General features: G+C 40.7%; 1 protein-coding gene across 1 annotated transcript; it reads left to right on the forward strand.

The window, feature by feature from the left end:
- The first annotated feature begins 17358 nt into the window (after window positions 1-17358).
- On the forward strand, window positions 17359-17877 carry LOC135172671 (ribonuclease H1-like). Its single transcript, XM_064138889.1, has one exon. The coding sequence runs from the start codon at window positions 17359-17361 to the stop codon at window positions 17875-17877; it is 519 nt and encodes a 172-aa protein (XP_063994959.1).
- The last annotated feature ends 2000 nt before the right edge of the window (window positions 17878-19877 follow it).

Here is a 19877-nt window from a genome sequence, read left to right on the forward strand (position 1 = left end):
GTCTTAGTATCAGTCATTAGTGGTAAAATATTCATTGCCTGACCTTGTTGATTCATAATAATTACAAAACTTTCATGTTCTCCATTATCAAAAATCGGATTCTTCTGGAATTTGTCAAATGTATATGACGTTTCATAAAAGTATGCTTCATTAGAGGCTGAATGTTTTTCATCACCACAAAGGTCTCGCAATCTGCTTTTTGAGTCTTTATATCACTTTTTTTCTCGTAATAAATAAAATTCTGCTTTTTTTGTAAGTATTTTCAAAGTACGATACAAATTCTGAATGTATAATTTTCTTTGTAGCAATGTCCACTTGATTATTTTTTCAGCTTCCAACCTTCTTTCACTCATCTCCCTACCCGTCAATTTTTCTGCCAAATTTTGTACATAGATTTCTGTAGAGAAATGTTGCTTTAATGAATTTTCTTTGATGTGGAGGCTACGATATTTTTTTTTGATTTTCTGGCCAATTGTCATACCAATTTTCTTTTTAGTTGTCAAAAGCTTCTTTTTATTAACCAAATATGCTCTCAATGGTTCGTTTGAATCGGATTCTTTCTTAATTGCAATCGCGATATTCTCCTTTTCTTGTGATGATCTGATATTCTGACGTTCAATTTGGTCAGACTTTTTATATCGCTTTGCAGGGTTCATTTCGTCAGAAATTGTGTTCGTCGGAAGCTTCCTTTTACAAATGAAATGGGCTTTCGTTGCATTCTCTGGGTCATTTAAATTTGATTCTCCCTTAATTACAGTTTGGGCACTGCCACCTTCTCGTGTTAATGCCATATCCTGAACTTCAATTTCGTTGGATTTCTTACGTTGTTTCGAGTCGTTCATTCCTTCACCAATATCATCGACGTTTGCATATCTCTTTTCACGCTTCCGTTTCGCTTCGGATTCTCTCCTGCGAATTACATTCAGAGATAGTAAAGTAGAAGGAACATTACGATTTTCAATGGTAGGAAAGTACAATAAGTCACCAGTTTGATATATTGTACACAAATGATCACGCATCATTGAATGATTGTACTTAACCAGGTTGGGTTTTTGACGAAATATGAGAGTAATTGCGAACGCAATCGCGTAGACTCCACAATCTACCAAGTTTGGTTGACTTTGAACTTTGCAAAAAGTAACAGTACTATTTTCTACATTATAAAATGGAAACAATTTCTGCAAAAATACTTGATGATCCCGATGCAAAGTTCTCATATTTAATGAATCATAAATGTAAATCTTTCTGCAATCATAATAACAGCAAATCCAGTGGTCAATGGAGGAAAAAAGTATCTGAATGTGTTTTTCATTCAAGGACACAGGCTCTATTCTCGTAGGGCGTTGTATAAAAAGAGTATCTCTCAGTTCATAATCGGTATATTTTTTAACAATTTTGCTGAACTGTAACATGTGCTGATCAGTTAGTTTCAGTCCTTCTTGAATTTGATTCAGCAACAGCTTTGAGTCATTCCCGCTGTCCCGTTCTTGTGATTGGTCGTATTTAGAACTCACGGTCAAAATAGGAGAATGATTATTGTTTAGGGTGGGCATTCCGGTTGTGGACATCTGCATTTTTTCATTCGATTGTGATTCGGAGTTTTTCGTACTGTAGCTAACGCGGTTACAGTTTTCATCAACAATTTTTGTTGTATTCAAAACTCCAATACATCTTCCCGATGAATTAAGAAAAGGAGTAATTTCTCCATTTTTGAAGATTCTAACAACATGTGGGCGCATTTGTTTTGAATCAAATGAAACTTCCGCTAGATCTGGCCATTGACCGTTCAGAATGCAAGTGGCGAAAGCTATTGCGAATACACCACAATCATAGGCATTTGTTTGTTTGGGAACGGGTACAAAGGAAATTCCTTTGGTTTCAAAAGGATAGAAGGGATAAAGTTTCTTCAAAAAAATCAACCATTTGGGATGAACTTGTTTATGTTCAGTCCAGGTAGAATCCAAAATATAAATATTATTCGTATCGTAATAACTACAAACCCAATGATCTGAAGGATCGTTCATATTATCCATACCATAATCACCATCTCGAGAATGCAGTAATTGAATGTGACTTTTGTCAGCTGGAAGTGATTGAATTAAATCTGGAATTTGTATCTTCCAACTTTCCTGAAAAGGAAAACCATATTGCAAATTCATCAAATATCCAAAATAATCCATGTGATCATCTTTCAATCTATTAGTTTCTCCCAAAATTCACTGGTAATCAGTTTGTTCCAATGGATTCATGTTTTGTCTTAGAATAAATGAAGTAGCGGAATATTAAGCTCTCGAGACGAGTGAGGAACTGCTATGATAAGCAGAGCGATTTCTTTTATACACGGAAATTCAATTTTTAAAAAATTCGTGACGGAAAACACTGCTAAAAGAAATCGAATAACTGTTGATGTTAATGCAATAACAATGTTTGTTGGAATCGTGAAAGTGTTGGAAGTGAAATACTGAAATCCGTGAAAAGAAACACTGCCCAAACGAGCAGGATGACAGTTGAATTTCAAAACTGAGGTTTGTAGAATAACTGTTTTTAAAACTAGAATATTAATTGAAAGAAGCACAATGACACCAATGATTTTTTATCGGTTTTCTAGAGAGGAAACTGCTGGAAGAAGCAGGATGAATACTAGTGGAAGAAGAACTTTTGTTCAAGCAAAAAATGCAGTGATTATTTGCACTTGTGACATTATGAAATCAATGATTCAAACCACTGTTTAAAGAAACTGGATGACAGTTCGATCGATTTTCAAAACTGCTGAGGCTAGCAGAGAAAGTTTATCAACCACTGAGAAAAATTTCCCCTATTTAGTGGGCAAAAAACTTTCACTATTTAAATCCACCAAAAAATAACTGCAGAAATTTGCAGGAATGAAAAAACTGCTGGATATTTAGTGAGAAGAAAACTTTCACTATTGAAATCTACAAAAAAATAACTGCAGAAATTTGCAGAAGAAAACTTCCACTATTCACAATCTAAAAGAGATGATGGCAAGAATTTGCAGGAATGAAAACACTGCTGGATCGTCACTGAAGCAGTGACGAAAGAAAAAGAAGATTTGTTTTAAATAAACGATCCGTTTGAACGAATCAAGAGAAGAAAAGAAGTGAACAAAAGAGGTTATGAAAGAGAAAAATGAGAGGAGAATGATTAAAGATGAAACAAAAGAATGACAGTAGATAGTAAATAGATAGCAAATGAAACGAGAAATGAAAGAATTGGAGGAAATAAAAAGAAAACACCACGGTAACACTAAAAACACCGGAACACAATAACAACACTGGAGAAACAACACGGTAACCACGGACCCCACTTCTCGAATAGTGTGACCCCAGTAGAGGGATGGCGCTACGGTCGAAAAATTGAATTCCCCATCGATCGATTTCCATTTCACCGTAGATGAAAGGGTTAAGGGCAGCGGGAAAATTGAAAGGTGTGGCGGATGTTTTTATATTCAATGATGACTCCAATCCATTTAGCAATACACTAACCTTTGTTTATCTTTTTTTATTTTTTTTTCACACAAGAAATGAATTTCCAATAAGTTTCCCAAACGTTTTTGAGTACATTTCGATATTTTTTGTAATGTTCGTTTAATTTTGTAAATTAAAAGTGAACACAATTTTTCTAAACAGTAAAAATCCTTTCCCAAATACTCCGGAACGATTTCCTAACGATAACCATTGATTGCAATCACATACAACTGATTTTTTTTTCATCTGCCAACTATACGGACTTTCCGAAATTAATTCATTAAAAATCAGAGGAATTTTCCCGAATAGTAAAAATGTTTTCCCTAATATCCCTGAACGATTTCTTAACGACTGATTTTATTCAACATTAATAATTATTGTTTATCTGCCAACTAAACACATTTTCCAAATGTAATTAATTAAAAATGAAAAAAAAATTCTAAATAAAGAAAATGTTTTTTCTAACATCGCCGAACGATTTCCTAACGATTGCAATCAATCAACATTAATAATTAATTTTCCATTTGCCAAGTATACGGCCAAAGAGGATCGACCAAAGTAGAGGCTCAGATCGCGGGTTTCGGTGACCCCACGCCTCGAATAGTATGAGCCCAGCAGAGTGATGGCGCCACCGTGAGATTTGACGTTTCAGCGGGCGGCCTGTGTCGGTAATCCGGCAGTAGTCGTCCCTCTGCCACTGGCTGCCACTAAAAAAAAATCGCCGTACTTATTGTAATTAAGATTAAGGGATGAAAGGGAGACTGATCGACAGGGAATTAAATTCGCCATCGATGGATCTCCATTTCATCCCTTAATCTTTGAGAGAAAAAAATTAAGACCGCCTCGGAAGTCACGGCGCTGTGACTTTCGGCGGTTCGCGCAGGTTAAAAACAATCGCCGTACTTACTGTAATTAAGATTAAGGGATAAGACGGGGACTCAGATCAGAGACGGAGAATTGAATTCTCTATCGATCGACCTCCCTTTCATCCCTTACTCTTCAAGTGAAAAACATGAAAACCGCGTCAGAAGTCACGGGGCATTGAAATGGAAATGGAGGTCGATCGATGGAGAATTGAATGGTCCGTCGATCAGTGCCCCGTTTATCCCTTAATCTTAATTACAGTAAATACTGCAATTTTTTTCAACCTGCGTGAACCGCCGAAAGTCACAGCGCCGTGACTTCCGAGGCGGTCTCAATTTTTTTCTCTCAAAGATTAAGGGATGAAATGGAGATCAATCGATGGAAAGGTTAATTTCTTGTCGATCGGTCTCCCTGTCATCTCTTAATCTTAATTACAATAAGTACGGCGATTTTTTTTTAGTGGCAGCGGGACGACTACTGCCGGATTACCGACACAGGTCGTCCGCTGAAACGTCAAATCTCATGGTGGCGCCATCCCTCTCCTGGGCTCACACTATTCGAGGCGTGGGGTCAACGAAACCCGAGATCTGAGCCTCTACTATGGTCGATCCTCTTTGTATACGACAGCTCCTGGAAGTTATCAACTTATTATTCTAATTAATTATCCCGCACATGCCCGATCGTTTGAAAGTCCTTTGCAGGTCTATGATAGACAAGAATTATTGTTTGTTCGATCATCGTTTTTTTTTAAATGAATTTTTCCAAAAAATGAAATATTTCTACGGAAGTTATCATCTTTTTTTTTTTAATTTAGCCCTAGAATATTGCATGACCGCTCAAACGATCGAGAATCGTTTGCAGGTGATTGATAGATGATCATCAATCCCCTACAGAACACTAATTATGAATTATTGATTAAAAATCATTTTGGAGTTACTGAGCTCAGCGGCGGCGGAGTAGGGAGGTCGCCATATTGCATCCAACAGCTGACGGTTTGCATTTTGGACAGCCCCCTGACACTCAACCCATCCACGTATAAATAAAATTTCCCTCTTATTGAAGCTGCCACCTGCAGCGCTGCACGCCGTAATGGTAGCGCGCCATCGAATTTTGAAAAAACATAACCTCAATTAATGCGTGGTACATGTGGTTTCCCTAATACTAATAGTCGTAATACCTTCAATCGCTTGAATCTCTTTACTCATTTATTTGATTGGTCTATAGTTGAGCAGAATTATTGAACTCCCGAAAAAATTGACAGGACGTCAGATTGTTTTCAGTCAATCGAGGTGGATTGAATATTTGTGTTTGATATAGTGAAAAAGTGATGATGTTGAGTGGTTGAGGGCAATTTTGATTGACTTTCACGATGCCTAATGTCTGTGCTGTCAGTGGGTGCACTACGGGCTCTAAATTATCAAATAATTCATTTATTCATCTCTGAACGCCTGCGGGAATTTTGCGTACGATCAAACGCGGAGCAGAAAAAAATCAATCAAGAAAAGAAAAAAATGGCGAAACCATCAAAAATATGACAATTCAACGATGTATTTATCAATAAATTATCATACACAAAATAATATCTTGCCATTATTGCCTTGGCCATAATTATCGTGAATGACTCCGAGAAACAACATCGCTGTTTGAACGATGCTGTAATGGCGCGGTCTACCGTTAAGTCGTGTAGCGCCACCTCGATGGCTTCATTAGCGCGGACAGTAGTTTGGCTGAGTGTCAGGGGGCTGATTTTGGATAATAGAAAATTAGAAGCATAGAAAAGAGAGATGTGAATAACATTCTGCTATGCATAAAAGGGACAGCAGCAATCAGCTGTTGAATAGAATGTGGGGCCCCCCATCGTGGCAGTCTCTGCAACGACTTACTCCAAAATGATTTTTAATTAATACTTCATAATTGGTGTTCTGTAGAAGATTGATGATCATCTATCAATCACCTGCAAACGATTCTCGATTGTTGGATCGGTCATTAAACATTTTAGGGTTAAATTAAGAAAAAAAGATGATAACTTCTGTAGAAATATTTCATTTTTTTTTTCAAATTCATTTTAAAAAAACGATGATTGATCAAACAATAATTCTTATCTATCATAGACCTGCAAAAAATAATCCCCCGAATACCACTTGAACTTCGAAATTATCTGATATTTCCCTCAAGGTTTCCTACAAACAAATAAGCTTGTCAAGTTTTCCAGAAAAATCACTCGCGCTTCGCGCTCGTGATTTTTAAACTGGAAAACTTGACACGTTCATTTGTTTGCAACGAACCTATCGGGAAATATCCGATAATTTCGGAGCTCTTGTGGTATTATATGCGATAATTCCCGAGAAATATACAGAAAACATGAAGAATAGGAAAATTTTGGCAGTCACTCCTTAAGAGCAGATAATTTTTTTTATAGATTTTTTTTTTCAGATTTATCATGTTTATTCTTCTTAGGTTCCTCATATTTTTTTTAGGTTTATTATTTTTAGTTTTTTTAGGTTCATATTATTTTTTTCAGGTTTATGTTATTTCTTCTTTTTTTCAGGGTTATTATTTTTATTCTTTTCAGGTGCATAATTTTTTTCAGGTTTTATGTAGACTTTTTCCATCGTTAGGTTAAACAAATTGATAGTCCTCTAGTTTTAATCATGTTTGTTTTTTATTAAATGACCAGTATTGTTTTTTGTTACATTAGATGTTTCTTAATCCTTATTTAATATATTCCTTAGTAGTTATATTATATTTATTTTATTATCGTAATTCTTCATTACAGTATTATAATTATAAATAAAATATCATATAACAGCCATTTTTGTTAAGAAATCTATCTATTACTACCAGTCTTTTTTTTTTGTTCTTTGGCTCCATCTTTTTTTTATTAATAACTAATGTAATTGATGAAGGTCAATTTTCTCCCCCCTCTCTGGCCATATCCCCTCCCTCTTTGAGGACCTCTCGGGCCGCGTCCTCTCGCTCCCCCGCCCCTGCCTACTTCGTAAAATTGGCCTCTCCTTTGCAATCCTTGTGAGTGGAATTGCCCTCTTCCTCCCCTGCCACTTGGCATTTGTCCTCTGCCTCTGAGGTGCCTCATTGAGACATCTCTCCCTCCTGGATGAATTGCTGCTTCCCCTCTTGTGTTTCCTGCAGTGACGGATTCCTGCATCGTCCGTTGGAGTTTTTGAATTCCGTCTTCCAGTAGCTGAAACATCGAAATCATTACCATTATTTGTTAGGAAAGCGTGGGGCAAAATGGAACACAAGGCAGAATTTCACAGTAGGCAAATCTTGTAATTTAAGGGAAATAGGACATTTTTGATGAGAACCCTTTTTGTAGCTTGTAAAATTCTCTACAAAAAAGGACCTCATGAAAAATGTCCTATCTCCCTTAGATTACCAGATTTGCTTACTGCGAAATTCTGCCCCACGCTCCACTACATATCTAAAATATGGAAAATTTTTAAAAATATGGGGAAAAATACTAACATTGCGTCCCGTTCGGCTTGACGCTTTCCTCCCCTTTTCTTTTGACCCTCCTCGCTCTCCTTGCTGCTATTCCTCGCCTCTTCGTCGCTTTCGCCATCCGGCTCCTTTTTATCATCTGGCTGTCCTGACTGTTGTCCTTTCAGTTGCTCCCTCAACAATTGCAGCTCAGCCCTCATTGCAGCAACCCTGTTTGCTTCCATCTTCTCAGCATTCTGCCTTCCTCGACTGCCCCCGCTTATTGCTTGCTCTAACAACTGTCTTCCTTCCTTGTTTTGCCTCTTCCGTCTTTCTAACTCCCACAACAGTTTCAACCTCGTTGACATCGTTCAGCCTAGTTGGATTTGAAAAAAAAAAGCTGAATTCGTCTTTTCCTTCATTTTTTGACAATTCTTTTTTTCTAGAATTTCCTAACTTTTAGATTAATTTTTTTCATTATTTTTCAGGTTTATTTGACTCTTTAGACTGAGTCTATTATTTTTCTATTATTGATTTTTATTTTCAGGTTTTTCTCCACGTTTTTTGTTTGATATTCAAGTTCTAGGTTATTTTCTTCACGACTATTTTTACTTCCCGGTCAATTTTTTTAATTCTTTTTCAGGTTTAGTTGTTTTTTTAGATTGATGAAAAATGTGATTAATGAAATAATCAGCGGCAACTGCTATCCCCTCCATAACGTCGTTAGACAGTGACGCAGTGAGGCTTGGAGCACCGAGCTCATTCTAAATCGTGCACATCACCTATTCATAACGAACAGGAGAACACGGAATGCGCAGTATATAGCTATATACGCCCATAGTTCAATCTCCGTTCGAGGTTCGCTCGAACGTGATGCGCAATATTCCGAGCTGATCCGATCAACTTCGATCGCGCACGAGCGACGCTTAAGCTCCATCGATGTAGACACTGTCGGTCGATACCGAGAGCTCTACCTACGTTACCGACCGCTTGATGAGTCGGCTCGCGCGCATGCAATCGGGTGAAACATGGCACTGTTGCACTTCCGATGATGACAGTTGCAACTCGATTTCCGGTAAATCTCATATGTTTATCGACAGTCCATGGCTGGAAATGGATCAGAGTAAAGTTCCTCAGCTTATTGAAGAAGTGCAGCGTAGACCAGTGCGATATCCAAAACCCTTTATCAATAGTTCCTCCTGCATTTCCCATAGATACCAACCACAAAGAAAACACATTCCTTAAACCATAAACATCACCTTGCAAAAACCCATCCAATTTCACCATCCCAGTCACAAAAACACTACGTCATCCAAAAATTGGTTTCGCCACTTAGGCGAGTGCATTCACCCTAACAAAAGTATGACACATACCAGAGCATTGAACTGCACCGCGGAAATCATGCACTGTCAAAACTGCTGACTGCCAAAACCGCTGACTTGACCGGTCGATCCCCTTTAAGAATTGGTAGTGGGAAAACCACGCCATAATTTCCACTAATTAGAAATCAATTCGTGTAACCACCACGAACCGATCCGCTCCCCAAAATCAAAAATCGAAACCAGTCTTGAAGCAACCGGTGGAGCGATAGTTTGACTTGGCGGAAGTCATTTTCCGGAATCGATCTGTCATTTTCGGGCCTCCCATACTATAATTCGCAACAGAGTCGATATAGTGCGCGGTAATCTATTTGATCATAATAAATAGTTAAACGGCCAGAAGTGTATAGGGATACTGCATCCTTCAATCGAAAGTAGGAGTGTTTTCTGCATTTTATGAGAATAAACTGATCAGTTTCTGTGGTTGTGGATTTTCTCAAAACTTTTAAAACATTGTTCATTAATTATAAACGAGTGGGTGAACGTGGCATGAATAAGAAGTATTCATGATAGGATCAGAAGCCATTCTGATTCTGGTGAAGAAGGACGATTTTGTCACCGAAGGATCCACACATTCCCGATACATAAGGGATAGCATACCTGTACACCCTTAAACTGTGAGTCTCCTAAAAATTATTATATTTTTCTCCAATTCCAAATTAATTGACTATCAAGCTCTCTAAGGAAATATTCGGGGACAAATATTGAATCATTACTATCTTTTGTTAAATAAAATTTACATAAAATTCCAGATAATAACCAATCATTGTTAATTGTAATTCAAAAAGGTTCATAATAGAGAAAATTACTTTTGACCATAAAATTTCCTCGGAATCATTTGATTACTCCTAATTCCGTTATTCCCCTTTCTATTTAAATTAACAACATAATCAAGGTAAGAGCGAAAAAACAAATCTAGCGTCGTCCAAATAGAATCTCTAAATATAAAAATACTCAGCTTCATTCTATATTTCTACTTTAGCTTTTCATATTTTTATATCAAAATTTCTAGTTCTTGTTTTCCGTAAATAACTCAATTATACAATAGTTGTCCTCCGACGCTGACAACGTCTCCGGACATAACAGCTAGAATTTCATGGCGCAGTCGGTAGGACCGTTCTAGGTTTCCTTTCACTCTTACCGCCAAATTTATAATAAAGAATTTTCCTCAGATATCGAATAAATTCCCTTTCCTGTTCGATCATTCATTAAATTTTTTTTTAAGGTCGACTCCTTCCTACCTAGAGTAGGAATTCTTTTATTTCTTTCTGAACAAGCTCGGCTAATTCTATCGGAAAATTCATTCCTCTATTTTTCTCTCGAAAATTAAGCAATCCATATTTTCAGCATCAAATGCAATAATTTTAAAAAATTTTAAAGAAGGAGGTTGCCTAAATTCTATTTAAGATTTTGTTAACACAAACATTATTCTGACCTCCTTCGAAACGATTTTTCGATGGCTAGTAGTTCCGTCAATATCACCTATACAGGTGATTCAAATGCCACAGGGCAGCATGTTGGGAACCATGAAGATTATATTAAAGCAAGAGATATCGCTAGTAGTATACCAATTTTTTCTGGTACCTCCCAACACGCTTCCCTAGATGAATTTGAATATGCTGTTAGAGCAAATCTATCATCGATTCCTATTGAAAATGGTAGGAAAGAGGAGTACATTCTTCAGATACTGAAACGCCTCCTACCCCCCCCCCCTAAGTTCGCCGTATCGAACAAAACCCTGAACTCCGTTGAAGATATCCTTAAAATCCTAGTCAAACGATTCCGACGTCAATACGGTTTCACTTATTACGTTGACACGTCCGTGGTCCGTGGTCTATGCAAATACGCAAACGAACCCCTAGAATGCTTCTTAGAAAGATTGGCAGCTTTGGTTCAATTTGGGTTGAGAACACTCGAAGGTGAAACAGAGACTAAGAGAGGTGTTCTGGAAGAGTACCTGAACAATGAGGCTCTGGCCAGATTTAAAGAGTATGCAACACCGGGAGTTAAGGATACCATACGACGGCAAAAGTGTAAAAAGATTGAAGATGTACTAAGGGTACTCGATTCAGAAGAGTTCCGACCGAGTATGACCCTGCCTGCACCTGAGATACAAGATCAGAATCAATACCGGTATGTCACGGAGTATCCTTCAGTTGACATACACAATGATATGTGAGCAAACGAACCAACGCCACACTCATTCAAGGGGTATCCTCAAGTACAAACATCAAGTCCTCGATATGCAGTCCCTCAGCATCACCAGGGACGTTATGGTAACACTCCATCCTTTACACCAACACCTGGTAGAGGCTATGGAAACTCAGGATTTCAAGTCAACTATGACGGGAGAAATCAGCCAGTCAACAAGGATCTGCTAGCCTCGCTGCTGCAAGATTATCTGCCTTTGAAACGTCCGCCCGGACCGTCAAGGGGATCAGCGAACCTGGAAGCACTTTCATCCAGGGGTCCATTCTCACCACCTCGCCTCAACGGGGGTAACCCTATCGCTATGGCAGGGGCACCAGATGAAAATCCGGCTTTCCAAGAGCTACTCCAGCAGCTCGAGCGACAACAGACCAATGAAGATTTAGCCGATGGAGCCTCAGTTGAACTCAGTCTTCACCAATTAGCTGCAATCTTGACTGGATCCTCGCAACCACCGAAAGAGCCTGTTCCTAGGAGGGAGCAGAAGAGGGAGCAACGAAACGATGACCTGGCTGAAATAAAGCAGCTCCTCTAAACTCTAGTGCTCAAGATGAACCAACCGCCCTCCATACCCAATCGAACTCGAGATAACTCTCGGGAACGAGGTCGGACAGATTATCACCAGAGATCCGGGGGAAATCAAAACCCACAAGTCCTGAACTCAACTTCACCACCTGGACTTCCTGTCGAAGCTTTAAACGAGTATCTGACTCGTCAAGCGGGTGCGATGACGAGCGACCAGGGTCAGAATCAATACCATACCCTGACGAGCACCCACCGCAACCACCAATAAAAGAGATGGTCCTGTGTGGCCCCAAACGAGGTCCCCATATCCGGATCCAAGGTCCATACCTGAACAATGAGGGGATCAGTGCCCTTGTGGATACTGGGGCTTCTATAAATCTTATAGCCATTCAGTCATTACGACCAGAGGTCCTCGTGGATATAAGAGAGACTTGCAAAATTGTGGGGCTCTCCAATGACGTGGTGGAATCATTGGGAAATGTAATGCTGCCCCTTCACCCAAAGGCAAAAATCAAATTCCATGTCATACCTCGGCAACCTGGCGGATACGGAGCGATTGTTGGTGACGACACGCCGAACAAGCTGAAAGCGCGTCTATCCTTCAGCACACGAACCATTACATTCAACATATCTCCATTAAAACCCCTGCATATGTGTGTCCTGAGTTGTCCCACGAGAAAAGAGTGCAGGATATCTCTGACCGGGGGTGGACCCAGTATTAACTTACGAGTTCAAAACCTAGTGGGGAACCCACACCAATTCCTGATAGACACCGGAGCGGAGATGAATCTCATCGAGCGGCGCGCAATTAAACCTGGCGCCAAGATTGAACCTCCAATCGTGAAGTATCTAACGGGGGTAACAGAAGACGCATTGCCAACTTGTGGTTTAATTCGCCTGCAAATTTTAGGGGCAGAGGTCCCCTTTCACATAATTGATGGCGAATTACCAGTGCAAGGATCGGGACTTCTCGGCCTCGAATTTCTTATTTAAGAAAAGGTAGACATCAGGTACCTCCAGAGGACAATAACCACCGAGAAAAAACCGAACTTACCCATTCATTGGTTCGAGTATCGCCGACCATACGGACCCAACATAATTCCCGCCAGAACACACATGGTCATAGGAATTCCAATCGAAAACCCAGACTTGGAAGTTGGATACTTACCCAGGGTCGAGACACCTCAAGGGATATATCTAGGCCGAAGTGCGGTGACTGTCACAAACGGAATAGCCTGTGCAGTAGCCATTAATACCACTGAAGATCCCATCGAACTCAATATTCCCCCACAACGGATAGAACCATTTGATGAGGAAATTTACTGCCCTGGAACCGATGTCACAGTTTGCAATATGGCAATATCATCAGAGGAAAACGAAAATCTACACCAAAGAGCAGCTGACATTGTTCGAGCGTTACCTGAACAAGAGCTCAAACCCTTTGAGAGGAAGAAAGTGATCGATCTGATTAGAATATTTGATGATGTCTTTCACCTCCCGGGAGATCAACTGGGGAAAGCTAGACACTTCAAATGCAAAATCCGTACAATAGACAACAAGGCTATCCATAAACGACAATATAAATTCCCTAAACAACACAACGATGAATACAAGACTCAATGCAAGACACTGGAAGAGCAAGGAATCATACGGCCGTCTGTCTCACCTTACAATTCTCCGCTTTGGATTGTCCCGAAAAAGGCGGACTCCAGAGGACGGAAACGATGGAGGACGATGATCGACTTTCGGGCTTTAAATCAGAAGACTATCGGCGACTCTTACCCACTGCCTGACATCTCCGAAATCTGATCACAGCTTGGAGGAGCGAAATATTTCAGCGTTTTTGATCTTGCAAATGGCTTTCACCAGATTGAGATGGATGAAGCAGACAGCGGGAAGACCGCCTTCACGGGTCCCGATGGACATTATGAATATACCAGAATGCCGTTTGGCTTACAAAATTCCCCACCAATCTTCCAGAGGATGATGGATCAGACTCTCGCAGGTTTGAAGGGTACGGAGCTTTATGTGTATTTGGACGATATTGTGGTCTACTCCAGAACATTTGAAGAACACGTCCATAGACTCCACAATTTGTTTGAATGCCTTACAGATACCGGGCTTACTCTGCAACTGGACAAATGCAAATTCTTCATGAAAGAGGTAGCCTATTTAGGACATATAATTGATCAAGAGGGAATTCATCCTGATCCCTCTAAGGTCAAAGTACTAGTGGAAATGCCCAAACCAATAAATCAACACGGGATTCGAAGATTCCTAGGTTTCAACAATTACTATCGTATATTCGTTAAAGACTACGCTGAAAAATCGGAACCTTTGACCCGACTATTGAAGAAGGACTGCCCATATCATTGGAAAACCGAACATGATGAAGCCTTCAAATTTCTCAAACACGCAATCACAGAAGATTCCCTGCTGTATCATCCGGATATGAATGAACCATTCATAGTGCACGTATCGAGCACCGAAAAAGGACTGGGGGCAATACTAAGCCAAAAAGATGAAGAAGGGGATGAACACCCAATCCTCTATCCATCGCGAACACTGCGAGGAGCTGAAAGTCGCTATACATCTGCAGAGAGAGACTGCTTAGCGGTGGTATATGCTCTGGAGCAGTTCAAACCCTACATTTATGGAGTGCCTTTCACTATTATCACAAATAGCCTGGCCCTCAATTGGCTGCGAGATTCCAGCAATCCCACCTCCAGACAAGTCAAATGGAAAACTTATTTAAACGACTTTGACTTCGAGGTGGAAATAAAGAAGCAGAAGAAGGCACAACTGGCCCATGCATTTGCAGAGAACCCATTGGAGGACGATCAGCCTGAAGAAACTGTACTCATTGTTTGTCTACCGGCAACCAAGACACCACGTCCAACCCTTAAACCCTCAAGAGCGGTGGGAAATCCCAATCTACGGGTTCGCTTCAAGTCAGAACCCGAGGTCGTTCAAATACCAGCCTCCGGAAGCTCAGTAGCGGAAAGAATCAAAACGACTGACTGACCTCGCCACTGGCAAGAGAGAACCTATCTCTTATCGAGATAATCGTCAGTATCAGTCGGCACTAAAAAAAAGAATAAACTCGAGTGGCAGAGCTACACCAGAAAAGACTCCGGAAAAGATCGATACCGATGCCACAACAGTCACACCTAGTTCAGCGGAAATAGAGAATGAATCAATACTCGAAAGCACACCAACCCCCTCTGCCGCAGGAAATTCGGAATCGGGAATGGATAGCACGGAAATGATTCACCCCGAAGAAGAAAAGGAATACTCCAACTCTGACACCCCAACAGCGAAAAATAACGATCCCGAAGATACAGAAGACTCCCGAGGTTCCACCGAGAGACCTGATGAAGTGAACATCTCTCTGGAAGGAGAACCAATGGAGGACGATGTGTTTGAAGAAAGAGATCAACTGGACGGGCTGAATCAAGGAATAATTGAATCAGAATCTTTAATGGAAGAACAAGATGATGACCCCGAAGAACCGGCAGACGCTGAGATAAGTAGGCTCAAGGGCTTACAGCTATTCGAAAAGTTTCTGGAAATAGCTGAGGAATCACAAAACGAAAGTCTACCAGAGTGGGACTATTACCAACCGCCCCATCTATACCAGCTGAAAAGAGCAAATCTGAGCCCAGGCTTCCTCGATGAGCTGAACGCATCCACCCAGTTGTTTGACCAGAAGATAGCAGATATCGAAGAGCGATCCAAACCCTTGATCGAATTGTCCGATGAGTTCGAAGAGGACGACGCAGTGTCATCGGGGGCGAAGGCTAAATCCACAGAACCTTCTCGTTTTATAGAAGAGCAACTGGATCCCTCTCCCATCACACCCTCTCCTTCATTCCCTGAGGGTATCATCCAAGAACAATTGAAAACAAACATGTTACAAGACGATAAGCTCATCATCCCCCACGATGAGTCCTATCAAGCTACATCTAACATTCATGAAACAAGAGGTGGACTTACGTTCTCGAAGGGAAACCTTGCACATTTTCTGGCTGCGGATGCAGAGCCAACTAAACAGAACACGACACTTCTCAGAGATCTGAACCTCATCAATTTAGAGCACATCAAAAAACTTAAGCCTCTACCAGGTCAGGTCATAGTCACCAAATGTGGAAAATTCCACACGTTCACACTTATAGTGAAGCAATGGCACTTTGAGAAAGTTAAAAACAAAAGCCTCAAACTCTGTATGAGGAATCTACACCAGGCCTTGATGAAATACCAAGTAACAACGGTTAACATGGTAAATCAGGGAGACGAAATTGATGAAGACATCCAAATTCGACTCTTCTTGGAAAAGGAATTCTATGAACAGCCGATCGACATAACCCTGTGCCATGGAACCATTGGAATGCCACCGGTAGCTCTGAGGCAAGAAATCATCAAAGAATGTCACGAAACCCTGCCAGCCGGCCATAAGGGAATCGTGAAAACATTCAACAAAATTAGAGAACGATTCCATTGGCCAGGAATGAAGCAAGAGGTTGAAAGATTCATCAAAAAATGTAGAACTTGTCAACTGGAAAAGATACGTCGAGTAAAATTTCGACAACCAATGCTGATCACAGAAACACCAAGTGAATGCTTCGAGAGAATCTCGATTGATACAGTTGGTCCACTACCAACGACCTCGAAAAGGCACAATCACATCCTTACAATCCAGGATAATTTTGCCAAACATTGCGTTGCCGTACCCCATAAAGATATCAAAGCCCATACCATTGCACATGCTATAGCAACCAAGTACGTAGCACAATATGGTTGCCCGAAGATCATTCTCTCCGACAAAGGCACAAGTTTCCTCAGCAAGCTTTTCGCTCAGTTAAGCAAAATCATGAGATTCCACCACGTCACCACTTCAGGTTCGCGGCCGCAATCCAATGGAGCTTTAGAACGAAGTCATCATTCCCTTGTAGAATATTTTAAGGCATACACCAACGCGTTGAATGAGTGGGATGAACTGTTACCCTTCGCTATGCTGTCATACAACACCACTGTTCATAGCTCAACAAATTTTACCCCTTTCGAGCTATTATACGGCAAAACAGCCAGGATACCCTCCAATCTAAATGAGACAGACCAGGGAAAGGAAAGCTACTGGGACTACATGATCGAGGTGATCACAAAACGTGAAAGAATCCATGAAATCGCCTACATACATCTTCAAGAATCCAAACTCAATTCGAAAAGGATTTATGATCTAAAGGCAAGGCCTCTAGAGATAAAAATAGGTCAGTTCGTGTACGCTGAGAAAGAACCGAAAACAGGAAAATTGGATCAAGCTTACACAGGGCCTTACGAAATTGTAGATATTACCGCCAAAGGGAATGTATACCTCGAAACAGAGGATGGGCACCGCTTCATGAAACACCCCAACAAGCTGAAACCATGCGAGGAAGATTAGTATAAAGAGACCAACCATGACAATATCAATCTCTGGTTACAGGAACATGCCATCGCGGGAAATTCAGAACCAGAGGAAAATCTGGACCACTGCCTACATCGACGGTTCATGCTCCTACAATGGCACCATCAACGCCATAGCGGGAGTAAGGGTCTGGTTTGGAGATAGGCATCCCCTGAACACCTATCAGACCATGAAAGAAGAAAGAGCCACAAATATCACGGCCGAAGCCGCCGCGGCAGTAAAAGCTTGCGGGATATGCATCAGGCATGACATCAAACGAGTTAACCTAATAACCGACTCCAAATACCTGATCAACTGTATGACCAAACATCTACCTAAATGGAAACAGAATGGATGGCTCAATGCAAAGAGCAAACCCGTTGCAAACCAGAAATTACTGAAGGAACTAGATATTCTAACCCAACAATTGGAGGTTCAATTCGAATATACACCTGGACACAAAGGAACCTACGGAAACGAAAGAGTTGATGAACTAGCTAAGACAGGATCAAAGATCTACACGCCCACCTAATAATAAAAAAAAAAACAAAAAAAAACAACAACAAACAAACAAACAGGTATATAGATATGTGTTTTTCTTTCAACTCTTTCAGATTCATGACAACGGGGCACAAGATGATAGGCATCCCATTGACTGTTGTAATCTGGAGTATAAGCTTCCTGACGAGAACAGCCATAACGGAACAGCTCGATCGAAAAGATCCCCTTGCATATAATCCGGGAATCTATTATGACAAAATCGATCAAATAAGAAGAATCAACCGGAATTGGCGACTAATGTTGACCAGGATCTAGAAGGCTTATCAGCTCAACCATTACCCGGACAGATTATGATCGAGAAACATTACAAAGACTGTATTGCTCACCAAGAACCACGGAATTGTCGACAAGCCCTAGGACTAGACAAAATGAATGACCTCTCAAAAGAGCTCCGACATATCCAAGAACACGGACAACAGGTTTTACAATCCAACCCAGCGCACATACGAACACCATCACGAACAGCCAGGGCGCCGTTCTTCGGCTTCATTGAAACAATCGCCAGAAAAGTTTTCGGAACAATGGACTATAACGACCATGAACATATTACCAAAGAAATTAACCGACTATACCAAGACCAACGCCAAATAACACATCTGATTGAAAATTCCACACACGTGATTCAGGCTGAGATAAACTCGATGAAAATGATCAATAATAAGAACATCCTAAGGATGAGGCAAGCGGAGGAACAGCTGAACCAGCTGATAAAAACAAATCAAATAACATGATTACACACATCAACTCCTTGGAATACCTGCAACATTTGACGCAAATAGCAAACGAAGTAGAGTATGGAGCCCGGAAATATCTAGAAACTACTCACAAAGTGGTGCAAGCAGTCGAAGAAGCGAAACACGGGAAACTAAACCCAATGCTAATTAATAACGAACAGATTAAAAACGCCGCCCAAGAAATAGAAAAGGCTGCAGAGGACAGTCTCTTCCCCATCAGCAAAGAGAAACTGGATATAAACCTTCTAGCCCAGATAAGCAAGATGGAAACAGGTCACAGCAAAAGAAAATTTCTAGTTATTCTGCATATACCCCTACTAGCAAGAGAATCAATGGATCTATTCGAAATCATATCATGCAAAGTTCCACAAACCGTGCAAAGAAACAAAACAGTTGCAGCATACATCCAACCCGAAAAGAAATACATCATGACCTCCAAAGTCAATCCAAAATTCGCCCTCACCGACGAAAGCTACTTGAGAACCTGTATCCCCCTAGAAAACTGCCTCGCTTGCCCCAAAGGATTACCAATTCAAAAACCAGGAGCAACCCCGAGCTGTGAATATCAACTCCTCACCAACGCTGATTTAAACCCAACACCAGAAGCATACCGAAATTGCAACATACGCCTGAGCAACAACTTGAACACCCAATGGACAAAATTAACCCACAGCGAAGGATGGTTATACTCAGCCATACAACCAGAAAAGCTAGAGATAACATGCCAAGGTCTGGATGTCGAATCGACCATCATCAATGGAACAGGAATACTTCACCTCAACAACAGATGCTCGGCAGAAACAAAGACTATCATATTAGAAGGGACCGGCCTCATCGAGTCCCAATTACCCACAATTCATGGCATACCCATAACCATGAATATCACTGAAATGGCTCCCAGTCTGAGTGACGCACCAAGGAAGATGGGTATGCTTACCCAAGTTGAATACCACGCCATCCCAGATATCGATAATACCAGAATGTTCGATGAATCCATGCAGCAGACCATCGACGCAGGAAAGAAAATAGGCTTACACCACCAAGAAGAATACACACACCGCATATTCACAGCCGCAAACTGTAGTATCACGGGTATTCTCTCCGTGGCCCCCATCATCGCATGAATTGTGGCATACACAAGGGGGTGGAGGATATTACCACTGTTAAGCTACTGCTGCCGCAGGAAAAGGATAAAAACCACCAGAGAACAACAATGCAAAAACCCGAATCGACCAGC

The sequence above is a fragment of the Diachasmimorpha longicaudata genome, chromosome 2, assembly GCF_034640455.1.
Source record: "Diachasmimorpha longicaudata isolate KC_UGA_2023 chromosome 2, iyDiaLong2, whole genome shotgun sequence".
NCBI classification, from domain to species: domain Eukaryota; kingdom Metazoa; phylum Arthropoda; class Insecta; order Hymenoptera; family Braconidae; genus Diachasmimorpha; species Diachasmimorpha longicaudata.